Source organism: Diplotaxodon limnothrissa, linkage group LG19, assembly GCF_057381915.1.
Source record: "Diplotaxodon limnothrissa isolate DT_005_m linkage group LG19, D_limnothrissa_male_GT1.1, whole genome shotgun sequence".
In the NCBI taxonomy this organism is placed as follows: domain Eukaryota; kingdom Metazoa; phylum Chordata; class Actinopteri; order Cichliformes; family Cichlidae; genus Diplotaxodon; species Diplotaxodon limnothrissa.
In genome coordinates this window covers 31,147,477-31,163,166 of record NC_140614.1, presented here as the reverse complement: position 1 = coordinate 31,163,166, position 15,690 = coordinate 31,147,477, and the positions used below count along the sequence as shown (strand labels likewise).

Below are 15,690 nucleotides of genomic sequence, written 5' to 3'. Positions count from 1 at the left end.
GTCTCGTGTATCACATTTTTGAATTGTTGATAAAGTGAATTACTCAAGATCCATAAGTAAAGTCTTAATGTACTGATAATCTCATTTGTTTAGTTTTTTTTTTTAATTATTATTAAGCTATATGTTTATATATTGATGTCTGATGTGATCAATTGTGTTGCTAAGTCTTGATTTTTATTTTTTTTCTTCCTTTTTTGGTTATGTGGTAAGAGTATTATTTCTTGTAAATATATGTACAGGTGACTCATGAATTTGTATTAAAAGCATGATGGAGAAATAAAAACGGTGAAATTAACACTGGAGTGTGCTTGGTTGGTGTTTATTTACTTAGACTCTAGACATTTTTGTAAACCTTAGGAGTTGTGTTAGCATCATATTTCAACGTTTGCTTTATATATTTTATTCTGAAAACTATACGTCCGTCTGTCAAGTGATTTTTATTTTGAAAGCCTAACCTCGCTAAGTTGGCATGGCAACAGAACTGGTTCCCAAATCTCTATTGAAAAGTGTTAAGAGCGTAGACTTGGACTATTTTAAGGGGTTTAACATTTTAACTGTGTGCTCAAAGAGTGTTGGTGATGGCGGACATAGTCGCCGACCTGAGCACTCTGTGTTTTGAGAGCGGGCTCGCTGACGACGAAAAGAAGTTACTTTACCTCCGGGCGCGCTCGGCTGGACTGACATTTTGCGGGTGCGCGCACGCAGCTTTCGTGTGTGAGCTCATTGACTCGCTAAGGTGAACTCATCCCACACGTATAGTCTTGCAGTCATTTGAGTATATTTTAATCTGTCTGAGCTGCTTCATTCATTTGTATTATAGATGTGCCATCAGAAGGCGCACAGCGAAAATCAGAAAGCCAGTGGCACCAGGAGAGCACGACGACCTCCGCGTGGGTATACTTGGGATGGGCCATCTGGGAAAACAGCTGTGCCAAGCACTTCTTGAAAAGACCAAAATCAAACCCTCACATATTAAGATCTCCACTAGGAGACCAGAGTTAGCAGGTACACACGCACAAAAAGCCCAAATCTGAGAAAAATGCTTGTGATGCAGTGGAGCGTTAGAGTGGTGGATGCTCATATTAGACATGGTCAAAGCTTCAAATAATTAGATTCTTTCGTTGAAGTAATCTATGTGAGGTGAAAGATCGCTGTTCATGTGGCTATAAATGCTAGCTTTCCTACTGCTGGCTCCTCATGATATCACTCAGAGTGGATACCACTAATATGGTCAAACCTTCTGTTTGCAAGGGGCAGCCAGTCAGAAGAAGGCTGGCTTAAGGGATGAGAAGCTAAAGCTCCTTGTTTCAGATAGTGGGTAATCTGAGGGGTTTCCATACGCTTCCTTAATGACTCTCTTCACTCTTAAATTTTTAAGCTACCCAGATGCATTTTTGAGCAGATTTAAGCTAGGTTGTTGTTGTTTTGTTTTTTCAGTTATGCCCTTTTAAGACTATGAATAGTTATTGGTTGCTTGTTGTGACTCTATGGTATTCTTGAGTTAATCATTAAGCATGTGTTGGTTTAACTAAATTGCACTTGGACCAAACTTCCGTGTGTACTGATAAAAGAAAAAAAGTGTTTGCTAAGATCGTTGTATGTTCTGTGTTTCAGTGGAATTTGTCCATACAGAAGTTGAATGTTTCTTTGACAATCGCAGACTGGCAGCATGGGCAGATGTTCTTTTCCTTTGCTGTCTGCCCTCTCAAATCCCAAAAGTCTGTGTTGATCTCCGCTCTCATCTGGCAAAACACTGCCTTGTGTACAGTTTCACCTCTGCCATTCCCGTCACCAGGTACAGCCATATTCACACACACAAAGGACTGGTCATTTCTTGGGGGGGTTGGGTCAATGAATCGCTTTCTTTTGAATTACTGTCTCAGATTAGCTAAGCTTCTTGGACACGACTACATCCTGAAGCCAAAGTATGACGTTGTCTCTTGTGACACTGTGGATGTTTGGCTGTCCTGCAGTCATGTGGCCTCAGCTTTAGCAGATCCTTTGCTGATAGAAGCATCGTGTCCTCTCACAATGAAAGGTATGTCACTTCAGCATCTTTTCATTTTGTTTCATATGTGACAGAAAGTATTTTGCATGAGCTTCAGTTAAACAAGTTCTTTACAAGTTCTGTTCTTAGTTTGTACATTTTGATTCCACATGTAGGAGGTATTTCTCTGGGTCTGAACTGGGTGTGTGCGGTGCTGTATATCCTGTTGAATATCTGCACCTCTGCCAGTCTGGGATCCAGTGAGGCTCTCCTCTTAATTAAATCAATATTTAAAGAAAAATGTGGAGACACTGTGCAATTAAATGCACACAGTTTCATCAATTCATCCTATGCATCTTCTCTTCTCTCAGATGAGTGAGTAGATCAGTGTTTGTTTGTTTTTTAAACTGTCATATATCTCATTTAAATAGTAATTATATATTTCAACTTTATTCCAAAAAGGCCTTTTCCCTGGATTTCACTTATGGATGCCCAGATCAGGGAGACCCCGCTGCTGCGCTTTCTATCAAGCAGTAAATCTGTGCAACAGTGCCTCTCTGCAGCTTATAAATCCCAGATGGAGACACCAGCAAAGTGACACACTGATCAGCCACAGCATTAAAATCACTGATACGTGAACTCAGTCTCTGTGAACCATGTCTCATTTTGAAAGAATACATAACAATACGAAAAATTAAAAAGTAAATAAAAGTCTGTTTAGCTTTTTGTGACCTGTCTTAAATAATGAGGCTGGTCAGTGTGCTTCCAATTCAAAATTTGTATTACTGTGTTACATTTTCAATTTTGAATGAAAATCATTTTATAACATGAAGGACTCACTAAAGTTTGTGAAATGTAGATAGGTTTACTTCAGATACTTTTATGCAGTACAGTTACAGTGCTGTGCAAAAGTCTCAAGCTTAATATGTTTTTTTATTTTCTCTATTAAGCCACTTAACACTGACCTATGAAACATTAAAGCATCAAAAAATGCACTCATGGATGAACAAGTGTTGTCTCTATACAGCACAGGCGACTTGGGAAAGAACCAATTTTAAGTTGTATCTGTAGCTACTTTGGTGATGGCAGCCTCTTGCAAAAAACCTGGACCTTCATCTACTGTTCACTGCAGCCTTGTCAGTAAAGATCTCAGTGGAAAGACTTCTGTCAAGAAGCCTATCTTAAATAAGGAAAATGGGGAGAAACAGCTGAAGTATACCAAATTACACACCAAATGAACTGAAGACAGGTCCGATGGAGTAATGAATCCAGATGTGACATACAGAGGAGATCAGGGGTGAGGTACAACAGTGAGTGTCTACAGCCATCTGCAAGACACGGTGGAGGCACTGTCATAGTTTGGGTTGGCATTTAAGCCAGTGGTGTTGGGGATCTTGTTGAAATTAATGCAACAACATTAGGTTTGATTGCCAAAAGCTTCATTTTTCAGCATGACGATGATCCCACATGCACTGCCAATGCATTAAGAGCATACTACGCACAGGGGAACACTGTCAGTCATGGATCGCCTCCCCAGATCCTGGACCTCAACAATATTGAAACAGTGTGGGATCATCTTGACAGGGAATGGAACAAAAATACAGCCAACATCTAGAGAAGAGCTTTAAAGACTGCTTAAAGAAATAACAGGAAAGCTTGTCTAAGAGAGCTGTAGTTGTACAAACTCTGCTTTTGTCTTACATGTTGTCTTTCCATTTATGTACACGTTTTAATAAATTTCCTATTTCTTTCCTAGATTTTCCCAATTGAATAAGAAAAGCGGGGGGGGGCTCAAGACCTTTGCAGAGTACTGTATCATGAGAAAAAAGACTTAAAACTGAAAAAAAAGATAGTTGTTAGATTTTGTTAAATAATCTGTGTTTATGATTTGGCTTTGGGACGTATACTTTTAGACTGGTTTAAATATTAAGCAGCGGCGTATGTCCTCAGAGGAGCTGCAGTAGGCTCCTGGTAAGGATGCAGATTCGCAGATTTTCCGAGAAAAGACGGAAGTGTCAAAAAATCCGGGTCTGTTTTTTCCTGTTGAGCAGCAGAAGCAGCAGCGGCAGCACTGTGGAGAGGTCCCTCACATGATTGCAGGGATATGGAGGCGGTTTTCCTCATGCCCTGAGCTTGATTAAACTAAAATCACATCATATTTTCGACGCTACGTTGTGGTGAGATAAGTTTTTGGGTGTTGTGTCCGCAGCTTCGGCTGTCCTTTTAACTGCTCGCTGGTTAGCTAGCGTGAGCTATAAGCTAACAGCTAGCCTGGTTAATGAAGCTAGAGTTCCACGCACATGTAAACACAGCTCGTCGCTACTGCTTTAACTGTTAAATCAGAAGGCAATACTGCGGTTGACGGGGTTTATTATGTGAAACGGCAGCTTGTTTAGTTTAAACAGCCTGCTTTAGGAGGCTAGCTTCACCCGTCTCCCTCCCCTGTGGTTGGGAGGGGCGGGGTTTCATCTTTTTGCAGCCACGCAGACTGAGGTGTTTGCCTTCTCAGGACAGCCATGGAGAGATTAGAGGCTACATCACAGCTCCAGTCACGGCTTTCATCACTGTCTTTCTCATCTTTCCCCGGAGTAACAGCCAAACAGTGCGACAACACGCCACCGGACAGGTAACCTGTTGCTGCGGCTTTTAAATGGAGCTGCTATGCAGATGGGTGGTCTGAATGTTATCTTGGTTTAAAAATTCTATTCTTTCTTTACTTAAGGCTGCAGAATACAAATCTTTCAGAGAGCTTTACTCAGTCCAAAGACAGTATGGATGACACCAAGGAGGATTCAGGACGTCTTTCTGAGGTAGGTAATACTGTGTGCTTAGGTGAGCTGTAAACAAGTTGCAGTAAATAGGGAGGCATAGTCTAACAATTTAAGTCTTTACAATAATAACCCCGATGTGTGCGCATATTGAGGGTAATGAAGAGGCCCCTGCTGAGCTGGCCCTGGGGGAAGGAGGCGAGGAGAACAGCAGTGCAGGGAGCTGTCAGCTCTCCGCCGAGATGAAAGGTGAGGACCTGCAGTGTGCCATAGTGACAGCTGCTTTGTTCAGCAGTGATTCTGACTCTGCGGGTTCATAAACGTCCCGCTAATTGCAGTGTGCGTGCACAGTATTTGCTTGAGATTTTGCCATCTTAAAATGAGTTGGATAAAGTGTTGCAGTTGCTGTCACATCTTGTTAAAGTCACTGCCGCGTGTCCCTTCTGATGGCAGCCCAGATGCCGCCCCTGAACCCCCCGACAACTTGGACATCTGCTGCTGTGAAGGAGTTAAAGGTGAAGCTCCGAACAGAGAAGGACAGCATGGTGACCGTGTACCGAGGCGACATCATGACGGTCCACGTGCCCACCGTGCCCGAAGCCAATAAAGTGTGCTGGGAGTTTGCCACAGACGGCTACGACATTGGCTTCGGCATCTATTTTGACTGGACTCCCGTGACGAGTCGGTCCATCACGGTGCATATCAGCGAGTCGAGCGATGACGAGGACGAAGAGGAGGAGCTTGAAGGTCAGGCGCCGACGCCCCTCTTTGCGATGGCAGTTGTACTTTTATATGTTTTCCCCCCACTGGGGTTACGATTCGGTGTGTTGACTTTGTGGATCATGTGATTTCTGCAGGGCCCGTCGGCAACGGGGACGTCGAGAAGGGCTCCAAAACTCACACCAACTCTAACTTGTCTGAAATCCTCCCCGTGTACCGCCAGGACAGCCACCTGTCCGTGCAGGGGGGGAGCCACGAATTTCCAGGTGAAGGCACTTATCTCCTGAAGTTTGACAACTCCTACTCCCTTTGGCGAAATAAAACACTTTACTACAGGGTTTATTATAGTGCCTGAGATGCCAATTTATCGCTTATGAATGTACAATTTACTGAAGAACAATGAACTATTTTTGATTCCACACTTGTTGGGGGAGGGATGGGAGGGAGACATAATTGAAATTCTAAAATAAAATAGAAAAAAAAAATATATATATATATATAGGGATATCTATTTTTTAGCACCGTCTGCTTGTGTTGTCTCTTGTTGAATTTAAGTTTGTAATCCCACAGATTTCAAACGCTTCAGTGTCTTGCTAACATGTGTTTGAAGAAGCCTTGCATATGTGCCATTTTTCCCATGTGTGCACCGTGCTATTTGGTCAAGTGCCCATCATAAAATATCTATTGTCTTCACCTGTAACAGATCTATGGTAGCAGTGATCAGGGAAGACCTGCACGGGTATAACTGTGTTAAATCAGCTATGATCTAAAGAAAGAAGCTTTGTTGTTGTGCGTGTGTGTGTGTGTGTGTGTGTGTGTGTGTGTGCGCGCGCGCTTGTGCACCTTTTTTTTTTTTTCTTATTATTCTTATTGCTTTGTCTTTGTTACCAACCTAACTTATTTTTTTCTTCTCTGTATTGATCCTAATCACGTGAGATTTCAGATTATGTAAATTCAGAGTATGGCGATGTCTGCTGTCACAGTGGTGTGTTGGTTAAAAAATATATATAAGTCGAATGTACTGAAGCAAGTGGTAATCAGACTGTGCTTTTTATGACACAATTAAAAGCCATCCCTTATCACATGCAGCTCCTTATGTAATAAAAAAATCAATATTTACATTTGACTTGCACACTTTCATTATGTTTGGAGGTAGATTATTTTTTGTGCACAAGTCTAAGAAGTAAGTTACTGTTTTGTTTTTGGTCTTTTTAAAAAAAAAAAAAGATTATCTTTCTTTCCTCATTTCAATCACTCTTTGTGCATCTTCCAAAGATTTCACAGATCTGGCTGCTGACGTTGTATACGGCATACTGTAAAGCAACTGATACTGTTACTGTACTAAACCCTCGCTGTAAGTTATGCTGATGGCATCAAATCCTGAAATTTCTAATTCCTCAATAAACAGACCATTGTCTCATTTCCTTTGTGGTTAATTGAGGCGATTAGATAAAACCAGCATGAATCACGGTCGATTACTGGACAGCTTGAGAAAAAAATAAATTAAAAAATGGCCAGCCAAAGCTGCGCATTTCACCCGAGACCCCGTCATTTCATAACAGTCTCGCTGCACATCCAGGATTAGAAAGCACTTCAGGGTGGCCCCTTGTGTTTCCATTAAATTGTGACATAAGGGGATTGATGTAATAGTTGCACAGAGGTGCTGATGAAACCAGGTTTTATTTTCAGTTCTCCCTTAAGGCCTCACACAATCTTACGACGCAGCTAGTCTTGCTTGGGCTTTACTGGATTTTTCTTTTTTTTAAAAAGAAAAATGGTCAATAATTTATGGAAAGCTACTCTCAGTATCATCAAATTCATTATTTATTCAATTAACTTCACGGAAATATAAAGATGTACTAGATTCTAACATAATCCACATTATCTACAAGCATATGATGGTCGAATGTCAGCTGGCATCCAGAAGCTGTTTAAAAAAAGGGATAATAAATACAAATGAAGATGAAGTTATATTATTTTGAGAAACCCAAGGTTAGCACAAATGTGAACAGTCATTGAGTTTCTGTTTCGAGGCCTTTGGAACTGTACTAACTAAATAAAAATTTGCAGCACACTCGACTGCTTAAAAAATTGCATAGGACTAACATAATTATTCAGTACTGTGATAAATGCTCCTTTTCTTTCTTTTTTATGGTTTGTCTTGGTTCTGTATGTAAATCGGAGGTTTGGGATCTAATTTTCCTTATGCGGTCATTTTTTGGTCTGGTGTCATGAGCAGGTGTTATATAAGCTGTAGCATCAACCTACACCTGTTTAGTTTGTCATTTGATTTCTTCTTTATTTTTATCACTTAATTTCTTGTGATATAAACAATCAGAATAAAGATGAAGATAAATATATCGATTTACTCTTGTTATTCCAAACTCTACATCAGCTTGGGTCTCATTAAGTAAGAACCAGAGTGCATGGTTTCAGACTGCAAGTGGAGATGAACTCTAATAGAAGCTGTTTTTAGCATTGTCGCCTCTTAGATGAAATGTTGCTCCTGAGGGTGGACAGAATAATAAAGTAATATGACACAACCACACTGCATTAACACCACAGAGCCCAAGAACTGACATGATTATATTTTGTTGGCTTATTTTGGGCCCCCTAAGTACCAAGTGCACGCCATCAAAACACCACAGCCTACCTGAATATTTTTCCTGACCATGTCCATCCCTTTACGACCACAGTGCACGATTAGTCTTTTTAATAAAAGTTCATTCACTGTTTGAAAATTTCAGATATCAGCCATTTTCTAGATGGCTGAAACACAAGTCTAATACACTCAGAAGTTTCTTTGTCCCACATATAATTCCCCCCCCCCCCCCCCCCCCCAAAACTATAAGTGCTAACATGAGGAAAACAGTGTAGTAGTAGAGATGGTAGCCACAAGCCACATTTCCTGGATGGACCTCGTACCTAAGCGGCCCCACTCTCACCTACTGATGAGAGAAGCTAGAACTCTCATCTGATATTGCTATTAGTGCAGTGGAGGTTCTCACTTGATCACCAATAATACGTGAAGCAAATATGACTGACGAAATTTGATCATGCCAATCAATTGTGTGTCTATAAAACAATGAAATGACTTTGAAAGTCTATTCAGTTAGCCCGCACAGATCCATAATAAATACTGATAGCAGATATTTGGTGTTTAGAGTTTAAATTGTAACTATTTTATTTTTATTTTTGTTATGAGACAAAGATCTTGAATTTGCTAAGCGAATGGATAGATGTTCAGTCATACACTTGACTTCCCTTTATCCAAAGACATATAGAAAGGCAGTGAGGCATCTGGAGTCCAACCAGCAGATCCACTAGGGGGCCTATTACTTAATTACTTTGACCTCTCACCTGTGCGTGTTCACCACGGCCTCGAGCTCCTCTCGGCCAATCAGAGGTTAGCACTGGAGATCTAAGTACCGCCGATGTTTGCTGCTCTCAGAACGTATTGGATCCGTAAAACAACATGGGGAGACTGAATTTTTATGTCCTTTGGTCTTTGCGTGACGTCCCCCGCCAGTTTATTAGGTATGTCGTTTGATAAATACATAATAATAATCATTTAAAAAAACCATGTTGACAGATTATTAAGGACGCGAAGAATCACTACTTGGACTCACTCTTCACAGCAAATCTAACCGGAGGTGCTTTCAAGTCCATGTCCCGCTGCCTCTTCCTAAGCAGCTGGTCATCTTCGGTCTGGGACAGTGGGAATGCAGTTTGACCACAATTTCAGTCGAGGTTCTGGTCAGTGCAGAAGTACCAGCTCAGAAAATTGGGATTCTGTCCTCTCAATTTAGGTTCGTGAAGTAGCCGCAAGGTTGTGAATTTGTAAACTAGAGTTTGCTGACATCTCTTTGTGCTCAGGTGTCTGACTTGGGAAGGTGACTGGAGCCCAGAGATGGTCAAAGTGGCTGCAGAGAGGGGCAGGAGGGGAGTTTATGGCAAGATTTTACTCACAGTCTCTGGAGAGGTACAAAACACAAGTATTTAGCGCGACCAGATCCGAAAAAACTCACGTAGAGCTCATGTTTGTGTGGGGAAAGTCTGGGTTATTTTACTAATGGTTAAATGCAGTGGGGAATTTACATATAGCCTCACTTTAAAACACACAAACTGTTCAGGCTACAGGTTATAGCATGCAAAGGGCAAATATAGCTTATCTGAATGCAATTAATCCAACTCCTGTACTGAGTAGATACAATAAGCCTAAAAGGAAGGTGAAGTTTAACCTAATATCTTATGCTGACTGCTTTTTTTTTTTTTTATAAATAACTCTTGGAAAACAGAATCTGATTCCACCATTTTCACCTTGCTATAAATAGCTTTATGGCATATATTGTCATTTAATATTCATTTCTTTGTGCTAGTTTCCATTACACTCCCTGCTTTCTTTGCGTCAGAGTGCTAGGCATCATGCCTATATGTGGGATTTAAAACAAAAAAGCAGTCTGTAGCTGATATTGCATAGTGGCATTTCACTTATTTCTTGCCAAGACTTGTGACCAGCCACAGGACAACTCCAGCGTCTTCAGCAGTACCCCTTTGGTTCAAAGGAAATGCTTGTTCCCCGAAGGGCACGATGTGACCGATCATTCCACCACATTACACACCCAAGATGCTGAAAGTGAAACGGTGAGATAAACGGGGCCAAAATAGTTCAGTGGGAATGCACACTTTGGTTTTCGAGCGTCATGATTGTTCAATTAATACAAATCCAGGTGACTTCTGAGACCTCACACCTGAGCGACAGGAGCGACAGCGTGTGCTTTGCTGAGGTCCAAGTCAATAAAGTCGACACCAGTGACTCCGCTGTGGGGAATAAACCTCCAGTGTGGCCTACAGTGAGTGTTATCCTTAGGTGTATGTTAGTGTCTGCATGTGAGGGCAGTAACTGACGCAGGTCTGCTGTGCGCTCTGTGTGACTGGAAGGAAAAGACACCCAGACGTACAGTCATTGGTAGGAGAGGCCAACTGAGGTGGAGCTCTGAGGACGTGGACAGCCTCTCAGAGGATGTAGACCAAGCTTCGACCCCTAAGAAGATGAGGTCATCCGGGATAAACGGTCAAGAAGAAATGACTGTGCTCATAAAGAGTGAGAACAGAGGAGGTCAGAGGCAAAAAGGAAAAAAATATTGGGATTACACAGGATTGCACAGAAGTGGCTTTTACAAAGATTTGTGATTAGTTTCAGCGTGTCCGTCAAAGCGTTGGTGCCACACCATGTGTCTGAGTGACCCTGATACTGCCATCCTCATTGGAGGGGAGACTTCAGAACAAAACTACTGCAAAGACTCCCTGTGGAAGCTCGAGTTGGGTCAGTGGACTTTGCTGAATATACATCTGGCCATATATGTATATTAGCTCCCTGTATCTATAAAGCATGTCACTAGAGTGAAGGTGTGCGGCACCGGTGGAGGAAGCATTTGTACTTAATCGTTACCTGACCTCTTTTCAGACGGTGACTTCTGGTTCCCGCTGAACTCCTCTGCTTCTGGACCTGAACCACCCTGTGCCCGAGGACACACTGCAACCTATGACCCAGACTCTAGAGCAGTCTTTGTTTACGGTGGCCTGAGGGAGGGTCGGCGCTACACGGAGCTGTACGTCCTTAATACTCTGACCTGGAAGTGGAAGCTTGTCAATGTGGGTTTGTTGTTAACATGCTGCGTTTTCACATTCTTTAAAAGCATGTACGTGTATGTGAAATAGGCTCTTTGTCTTTTCTTTTCATTGCTGTATTTGTGGATATTTCCCATCCTTAAGGCAAAAGGCAGCGTTCCAAATTTAGCGTATCACTCTGCAGCCTTTTACAAAAAAGAACTTTTTGTCTTTGGAGGAGTTCAGTCAAGCCTTTCCTCAGGGGATAAATCCTGCAGTAATGCTCTATACATCTTCAACCCAGAGTTTGGACTCTGGTACCAGCCCATTGTGGAAGGGGACAGACCTCTGCCTCGGTTTGGGTCAGTCTTCAGTAAATTTACTGTACCCTAAGTGCTTTCTTAATTCTCAGGAATGCTAATTTCATGCTTTTTAACAGGCACACGACTACGCTTCTGTCTCAGAAGTTGATCATATTCGGTGGACGCAAGACAGCTGCTTACTTTAACGACCTCCATGTGTTAGATCTGGGTAAGATAAAGACCGCCACTGACCGCCTTAGATTGAAACAGAGTGTCCAGGATTGCACTGATTCTTACATTTTCCCTACTGAGTGCAGGATTTATGGAGTACACAGCTGTGAAGAGTGGGAACATGCCACCGCTGCCTCGAGGGTGAGTAAACTAATCAACCTTGATAAATGTCATCCATGTAGCCATCTGGTTGTAGTATCCTTGGGCATCCCAGAAAGAGTCAAGTGCAATTTTAATGTTGTTTAACACAAAATTCATCCTAGTGAGATTATTCTTTTCTTTTAGCTGAACATAATTCATATTTAAGAATATGTAAAGATTGGCCATAACAATGATACAGATAAAACCTCTTTATATATTAATTGACAGGTTTCATGCAGCACTCCCAGTTTCAGACAACAGGATTTTAGTCAGTGGAGGGTGCAGTGCAATTGGAGCCCTGCAGGATGTTCACATCTTTAATACAGGTGAGCAGGTGTTTTTTTTTTTTTTTTTTTTTTTTTTTTTTTTCTTCAGTATTATTGCTATTTTGCACGAAGCATCAATATTGATGAAATCAGCTGCTTTTTAATCGAGCTTCATTTCTTTTCTCCCCCAGATACGAATATGTGGACTTCACTGGTGTCTCCCCTGCTTTGCTCCAGGCCTCGTGCTGGACACAGCATGATGCTTTTGGGCAGCGCTATCCTAAGAGACACTGGGACACATGGACAGGGTGAAAATGTTAAAATCCAGTGTGCATTGCTGGTGTTTGGTGGGTCGGACTGCTCTGGTTCCTTTTATGATGACACAATCAAATGCACCGTGGAGATTCCTTTTGACAAATGAGTCCAAATTGGAAACAGTTTTTAGCCACCATGGCCCGTGATGTGATCAGACATGAGAAGAGCGTTTTGTCTGGAAGACTAATTCTTCTGCTTTGTGTTTTGTTGCAATGACTTTCTATTCATGTGTCTCCTGTGTGATTCTTTTACTTTATTATGTGTCTTAGAAAATCACCATCAGGCAACGCGCTGCGAACAGTGAGACGAGAGGTTTTCCACTTTGCATAGCAAATCTGAGCGTTGGGGTTTTTTTTAAACACATTATTGTCCCGTACCTCCTCTCCACGTATCTGTATGGTGGTTTGTTTGTTTTTTTGTTTTTTTTAAAAAGGCAAATTAAAGTCATAGTTCAATTTCATGCTAAAATACTAATAAATATTTTTTTTTACTTGAACCTTTCTTGTCATTTAAAGTAACTGCAGTGGAACAGAGTCGCTTTTCAGTCATTTTATTTAACACAAACAACTTCTCAGTGGCTTTGTACTAAGCACGCAGATCATCAGGTGTATCTGGTTGGCGTGATGGGTGGCTCACTTGGAAAGCTTCAATCTCAAGTAAAGCCTCATTTAGCCGTTTGATGGTTGGATACTTCCCCACATCCACTTTGAACCTGTAGACATTAAAAACATAGTGGTGATGCTTCCCTGTACAGGCTGTTTCGAGGTTATATCATGTTTTGGGATCTCTGCCTTCTCTTGAATATAATAGAAGTAAATTGTTCTGATTTCTGGAAAGAGATGCTGCTGCTAACCTTCCAAATGTATTATTTGACGCTTTGTGGCACAACTAGTTTCATCTGGTTCCATCATATTTAAAACAAGGCAGATGTTTTTATAGCCACCATCTTAAATGCTGGTCAGCTCGAACAAAACGCACTAGACAGAGAAACAGCACTGCACGCCAGAGGGAAAATATGTAAATTGGATTTTGTGGAAAGCCCATCTCTATTAAAGTAGCGCTTCTATTGCAGTTTTATGAAACTTCTCATAGCATACCTCTCTGCGTTGTAGACCTGTGGGACCAGACAGATGTCTGCCATGGAAATCTAAAAGAGAAGCAGAAAGTAAGAAGTAATCTTTGTGCTGGAAATTGCCCAGATGTTGTCCTGTGATATATTCATGTTCTTACCTCATCGCCTACACAGTATTTCCCCGCTGTTTGCTTCAGAATTGGCTCAAGAGCTGGGGGTAATAACGCATGCATGTAAAACACATTGGCATTTTTCTCATCACTTCATGTTTCTAATGTATAGAGCAGGGGTGTCAAATGTGGGGCAGAACTAGATTATTACTTTGGAAAGTTTGGAAATGTAAATATTGGGAGAACAGAAAAGTTTGTACTTCTGTGTTAAGTTCTCAGGAATGGATCACTGTTGATTTAATCATCATCGTCAGTTTTAAAAGCCTTCCTGCTTGCGACATTAAAGCAAAGCAGGATGGTTAAGCTGATGAGTCACGCTTTGTAATGACAGCAAAAATGTGCACTTATAGAGGCAACTCTGTGTTCATCATCTGCTGTGTAAAACAAAGTGTTTTCAGAGTGCAGTTCTCCGCATTTAAAATTAAAACGAAGCATAGAGGAGTAGATGACAGGCTTCCGCTTACCTTGAAAACCACGATCGATGAAGTGCTGAGACCACTGCATCTTCTCCGCTCCTATTTTCTGGATTACATACAAATTCTGCGAAGTCCAGGAATTAAAAAAAAAAAAAGATAAAGTTACTGGTCTTGCAGGTTGACCTTGACATTGCAAGCATGGATTTTTTGTGAACCAGAGTAGAGATTTGAACTGATGGCATTGTGGACTGTGTTCTGCTTACCTGCAGGGGCTGTATACCCGAGGCAATGAGGTCACTTATCATCCTAACCTGGGCACGCGCCTTTGGGTCTGCTGGAAGAAGACGGGGTCCTGGTCTGGTCTCATCGATGTACTGGATCACTGCCAGCTACATAAACAAAAGAATTTTGGTAACGTTTTTTTAATGTTACATGGTGTAATTAAAAATACACCGACTAAAGGTGTAATTAAATGGAATTTTAATGTATTTTATTTGAAATTACAAAGTAACTACCTGCAAATGCTTAAAGGTTAGAAAACAAGTCAGGTTTTTACTAGAACTGTTACCAGTATTACCAAAATATTCAGTAAATGTAATAAGATAACATGACAGTGTTATGGAAGCAGACTCACCGACTGAGAGAGAGTGGTGCCATCAATTTCCACTGCAGGCACTTGTTGCATGGGGTTTAGCGCTTTGTACTCCTCAGTAAGCTTTGGCACAGAGAGAGCCACTGTCAGACTAACACATGACTTTAAAAAAGAAATGCATGGTTTTATTGTTTAAGACAGCACCTTGTTAAGAAACTACATATTGTTTTAGCAGGATTTTGGACTCTTTAATATTCAAGCAATCATGCAGAAAGTGTCATGTTTGTCTGCACACTGTACCTGCTGCCCTCCATCTTTGATCAGATTGACTGGAAGCTGGTCATATTCAACACCTTTTAGAGCAAAAGCTGGTGCACAAACAAGTTCATTACCTTAGTGATAAAAAAAAAAAAGTTACACCAAAGCTTAGCTGAACATTCCCAGGGCATGACTTACCAATGCGAACCCTCCAGGAGCAGGAGCTTCTGAAGTATCCGTGAAGTATGGGCTGAACAGAAAACAGAAAATGTTAAGTCAGTTTGGAAACAAAGTCAGTTTTGCTTTGTGGTTTTATGCAGTGGGTTCACCTTAGTCTGAGTTGCCATACTTCTGTAGATTTCCCTCGACTAGACTGGATCAGTTACTGCAAGTACTTTTTCTACAAAAAATCTCATCCACTTTGAGCAGCCAATAGGATGTGTCCCCTAAACTCCCTCCTACCTACTCTTTGGTCCATGACTAAGCACCATTGGGCTTCATATGGTTGAAATTAAGCAGCTGATGCACACATAACACCCGGCGAACAGTGACAGTACCTTAGCGAGGCAGGCTAACGACAAGCGCATTGTCGCTGGCTGCGATAACACTTTAATCTTTTGGATAAGGGCCACTGATCGCTTAAAGATCACACACTTTACAGCAAAGTCCCACTTTGTTCAAAACTGCGTGTGGATACAGCTCAGCTGAGACACACTTCCTGACAGGAGAACTGACTGGTTTAATTAGCCAATAGTTTGTGGCGTTCCATAGCTAGGGCGGGTTTAATCCAAAAGCTGCAGTCGTGATTGGACAGAAGGCAATCTCGAGAACCCAATCACGCT

The 15,690-nt window shown here is 41.5% G+C and overlaps 4 protein-coding genes across 7 annotated transcripts; 3 read left to right on the top strand and 1 right to left on the bottom strand.

The window, feature by feature from the left end:
- Positions 1 to 578: 578 nt before the first annotated feature.
- Positions 579 to 2,633, top strand: noxred1 (NADP-dependent oxidoreductase domain containing 1). Its single transcript, XM_085343455.1, has 6 exons — positions 579 to 736; positions 821 to 1,005; positions 1,615 to 1,795; positions 1,884 to 2,038; positions 2,164 to 2,362; positions 2,450 to 2,633. Exons 1-6 carry the CDS (start codon positions 579 to 581, stop codon positions 2,583 to 2,585), a joined length of 1,014 nt encoding a protein of 337 aa, XP_085199581.1. The 3' UTR covers positions 2,586 to 2,633.
- A 1,392-nt stretch (positions 2,634 to 4,025) lies between these two features.
- On the top strand, positions 4,026 to 5,900 carry tmed8 (transmembrane p24 trafficking protein 8). Of its 2 annotated transcripts, none has more exons than XM_085343157.1 (6): positions 4,026 to 4,164; positions 4,502 to 4,613; positions 4,710 to 4,797; positions 4,911 to 5,004; positions 5,209 to 5,502; positions 5,613 to 5,900. In XM_085343157.1, exons 2-6 carry the CDS (start codon positions 4,504 to 4,506, stop codon positions 5,828 to 5,830), a joined length of 804 nt encoding a protein of 267 aa, XP_085199283.1. In that variant the 5' UTR covers positions 4,026 to 4,164; positions 4,502 to 4,503; the 3' UTR covers positions 5,831 to 5,900. The 2 variants fall into 2 exon arrangements, with proteins under 2 accessions (XP_085199283.1, XP_085199282.1); XM_085343156.1 differs by having other exon boundaries at positions 4,497 to 4,613.
- Positions 5,901 to 8,950: 3,050 nt separating this feature from the next.
- LOC146612542 (uncharacterized) lies at positions 8,951 to 12,446 on the top strand. Of its 2 annotated transcripts, none has more exons than XM_085343424.1 (13): positions 8,951 to 9,012; positions 9,114 to 9,284; positions 9,352 to 9,457; positions 9,994 to 10,119; positions 10,206 to 10,328; positions 10,417 to 10,594; positions 10,673 to 10,801; positions 10,943 to 11,130; positions 11,251 to 11,447; positions 11,525 to 11,616; positions 11,705 to 11,759; positions 11,988 to 12,085; positions 12,217 to 12,446. In XM_085343424.1, the coding sequence occupies exons 1-13, from the start codon at positions 8,951 to 8,953 to the stop codon at positions 12,444 to 12,446; spliced, it is 1,755 nt and encodes a 584-aa protein (XP_085199550.1). The 2 variants fall into 2 exon arrangements, with proteins under 2 accessions (XP_085199550.1, XP_085199549.1); XM_085343423.1 differs by having other exon boundaries at positions 9,982 to 10,119.
- Positions 12,447 to 12,880: 434 nt separating this feature from the next.
- gstz1 (glutathione S-transferase zeta 1) lies at positions 12,881 to 15,269 on the bottom strand. 2 transcript variants are annotated; one of them, XM_085342647.1, is made up of 9 exons: positions 15,178 to 15,269; positions 15,047 to 15,098; positions 14,891 to 14,958; positions 14,633 to 14,752; positions 14,262 to 14,387; positions 14,047 to 14,122; positions 13,571 to 13,623; positions 13,438 to 13,487; positions 12,881 to 13,052 (listed from the first exon to the last, which is right to left on the bottom strand). In XM_085342647.1, the coding sequence occupies exons 1-9, from the start codon at positions 15,193 to 15,195 to the stop codon at positions 12,926 to 12,928; spliced, it is 690 nt and encodes a 229-aa protein (XP_085198773.1). In that variant the 5' UTR covers positions 15,196 to 15,269; the 3' UTR covers positions 12,881 to 12,925. The 2 variants fall into 2 exon arrangements, with proteins under 2 accessions (XP_085198773.1, XP_085198774.1); XM_085342648.1 differs by having other exon boundaries at positions 14,633 to 14,713; positions 15,178 to 15,266.
- Positions 15,270 to 15,690: the final 421 nt, after the last annotated feature.

What these genes read in the sequence shown, in the direction of transcription:
- noxred1 (XM_085343455.1), top strand. Translation starts at nt 579, where the DNA reads ATGGCGGACATAGTCGCCGACCTGAGCACTCTGTGTTTTGAGAGCGGG. An exon ending in GTGTCCTCTCACAATGAAAG is followed by an intron (nt 2,039 to 2,163) that starts GTATGTCACTTC and finishes TTCCACATGTAG; the next exon opens with GAGGTATTTCTCTGGGTCTG. An exon ending in TCTTCTCTTCTCTCAGATGA is followed by an intron (nt 2,363 to 2,449) that starts GTGAGTAGATCA and finishes TATTCCAAAAAG; the next exon opens with GCCTTTTCCCTGGATTTCAC.
- tmed8 (XM_085343157.1), top strand. Translation starts at nt 4,504, where the DNA reads ATGGAGAGATTAGAGGCTACATCACAGCTCCAGTCACGGCTTTCATCA. An exon ending in GACAACACGCCACCGGACAG is followed by an intron (nt 4,614 to 4,709) that starts GTAACCTGTTGC and finishes TCTTTACTTAAG; the next exon opens with GCTGCAGAATACAAATCTTT. An exon ending in ATTCAGGACGTCTTTCTGAG is followed by an intron (nt 4,798 to 4,910) that starts GTAGGTAATACT and finishes GCGCATATTGAG; the next exon opens with GGTAATGAAGAGGCCCCTGC.
- LOC146612542 (XM_085343423.1), top strand. Translation starts at nt 8,951, where the DNA reads ATGGGGAGACTGAATTTTTATGTCCTTTGGTCTTTGCGTGACGTCCCC. An exon ending in GTCCCCCGCCAGTTTATTAG is followed by an intron (nt 9,013 to 9,113) that starts GTATGTCGTTTG and finishes CACTCTTCACAG; the next exon opens with CAAATCTAACCGGAGGTGCT. An exon ending in AGACCTCTGCCTCGGTTTGG is followed by an intron (nt 11,448 to 11,524) that starts GTCAGTCTTCAG and finishes GCTTTTTAACAG; the next exon opens with GCACACGACTACGCTTCTGT.
- gstz1 (XM_085342647.1), bottom strand. An exon ending in CTCCTGGAGGGTTCGCATTG is followed by an intron (nt 14,959 to 15,046) that starts GTAAGTCATGCC and finishes TTTGTGCACCAG; the next exon opens with CTTTTGCTCTAAAAGGTGTT. An exon ending in TCAAAGATGGAGGGCAGCAG is followed by an intron (nt 14,753 to 14,890) that starts GTACAGTGTGCA and finishes TCTTTTTTAAAG; the next exon opens with TCATGTGTTAGTCTGACAGT.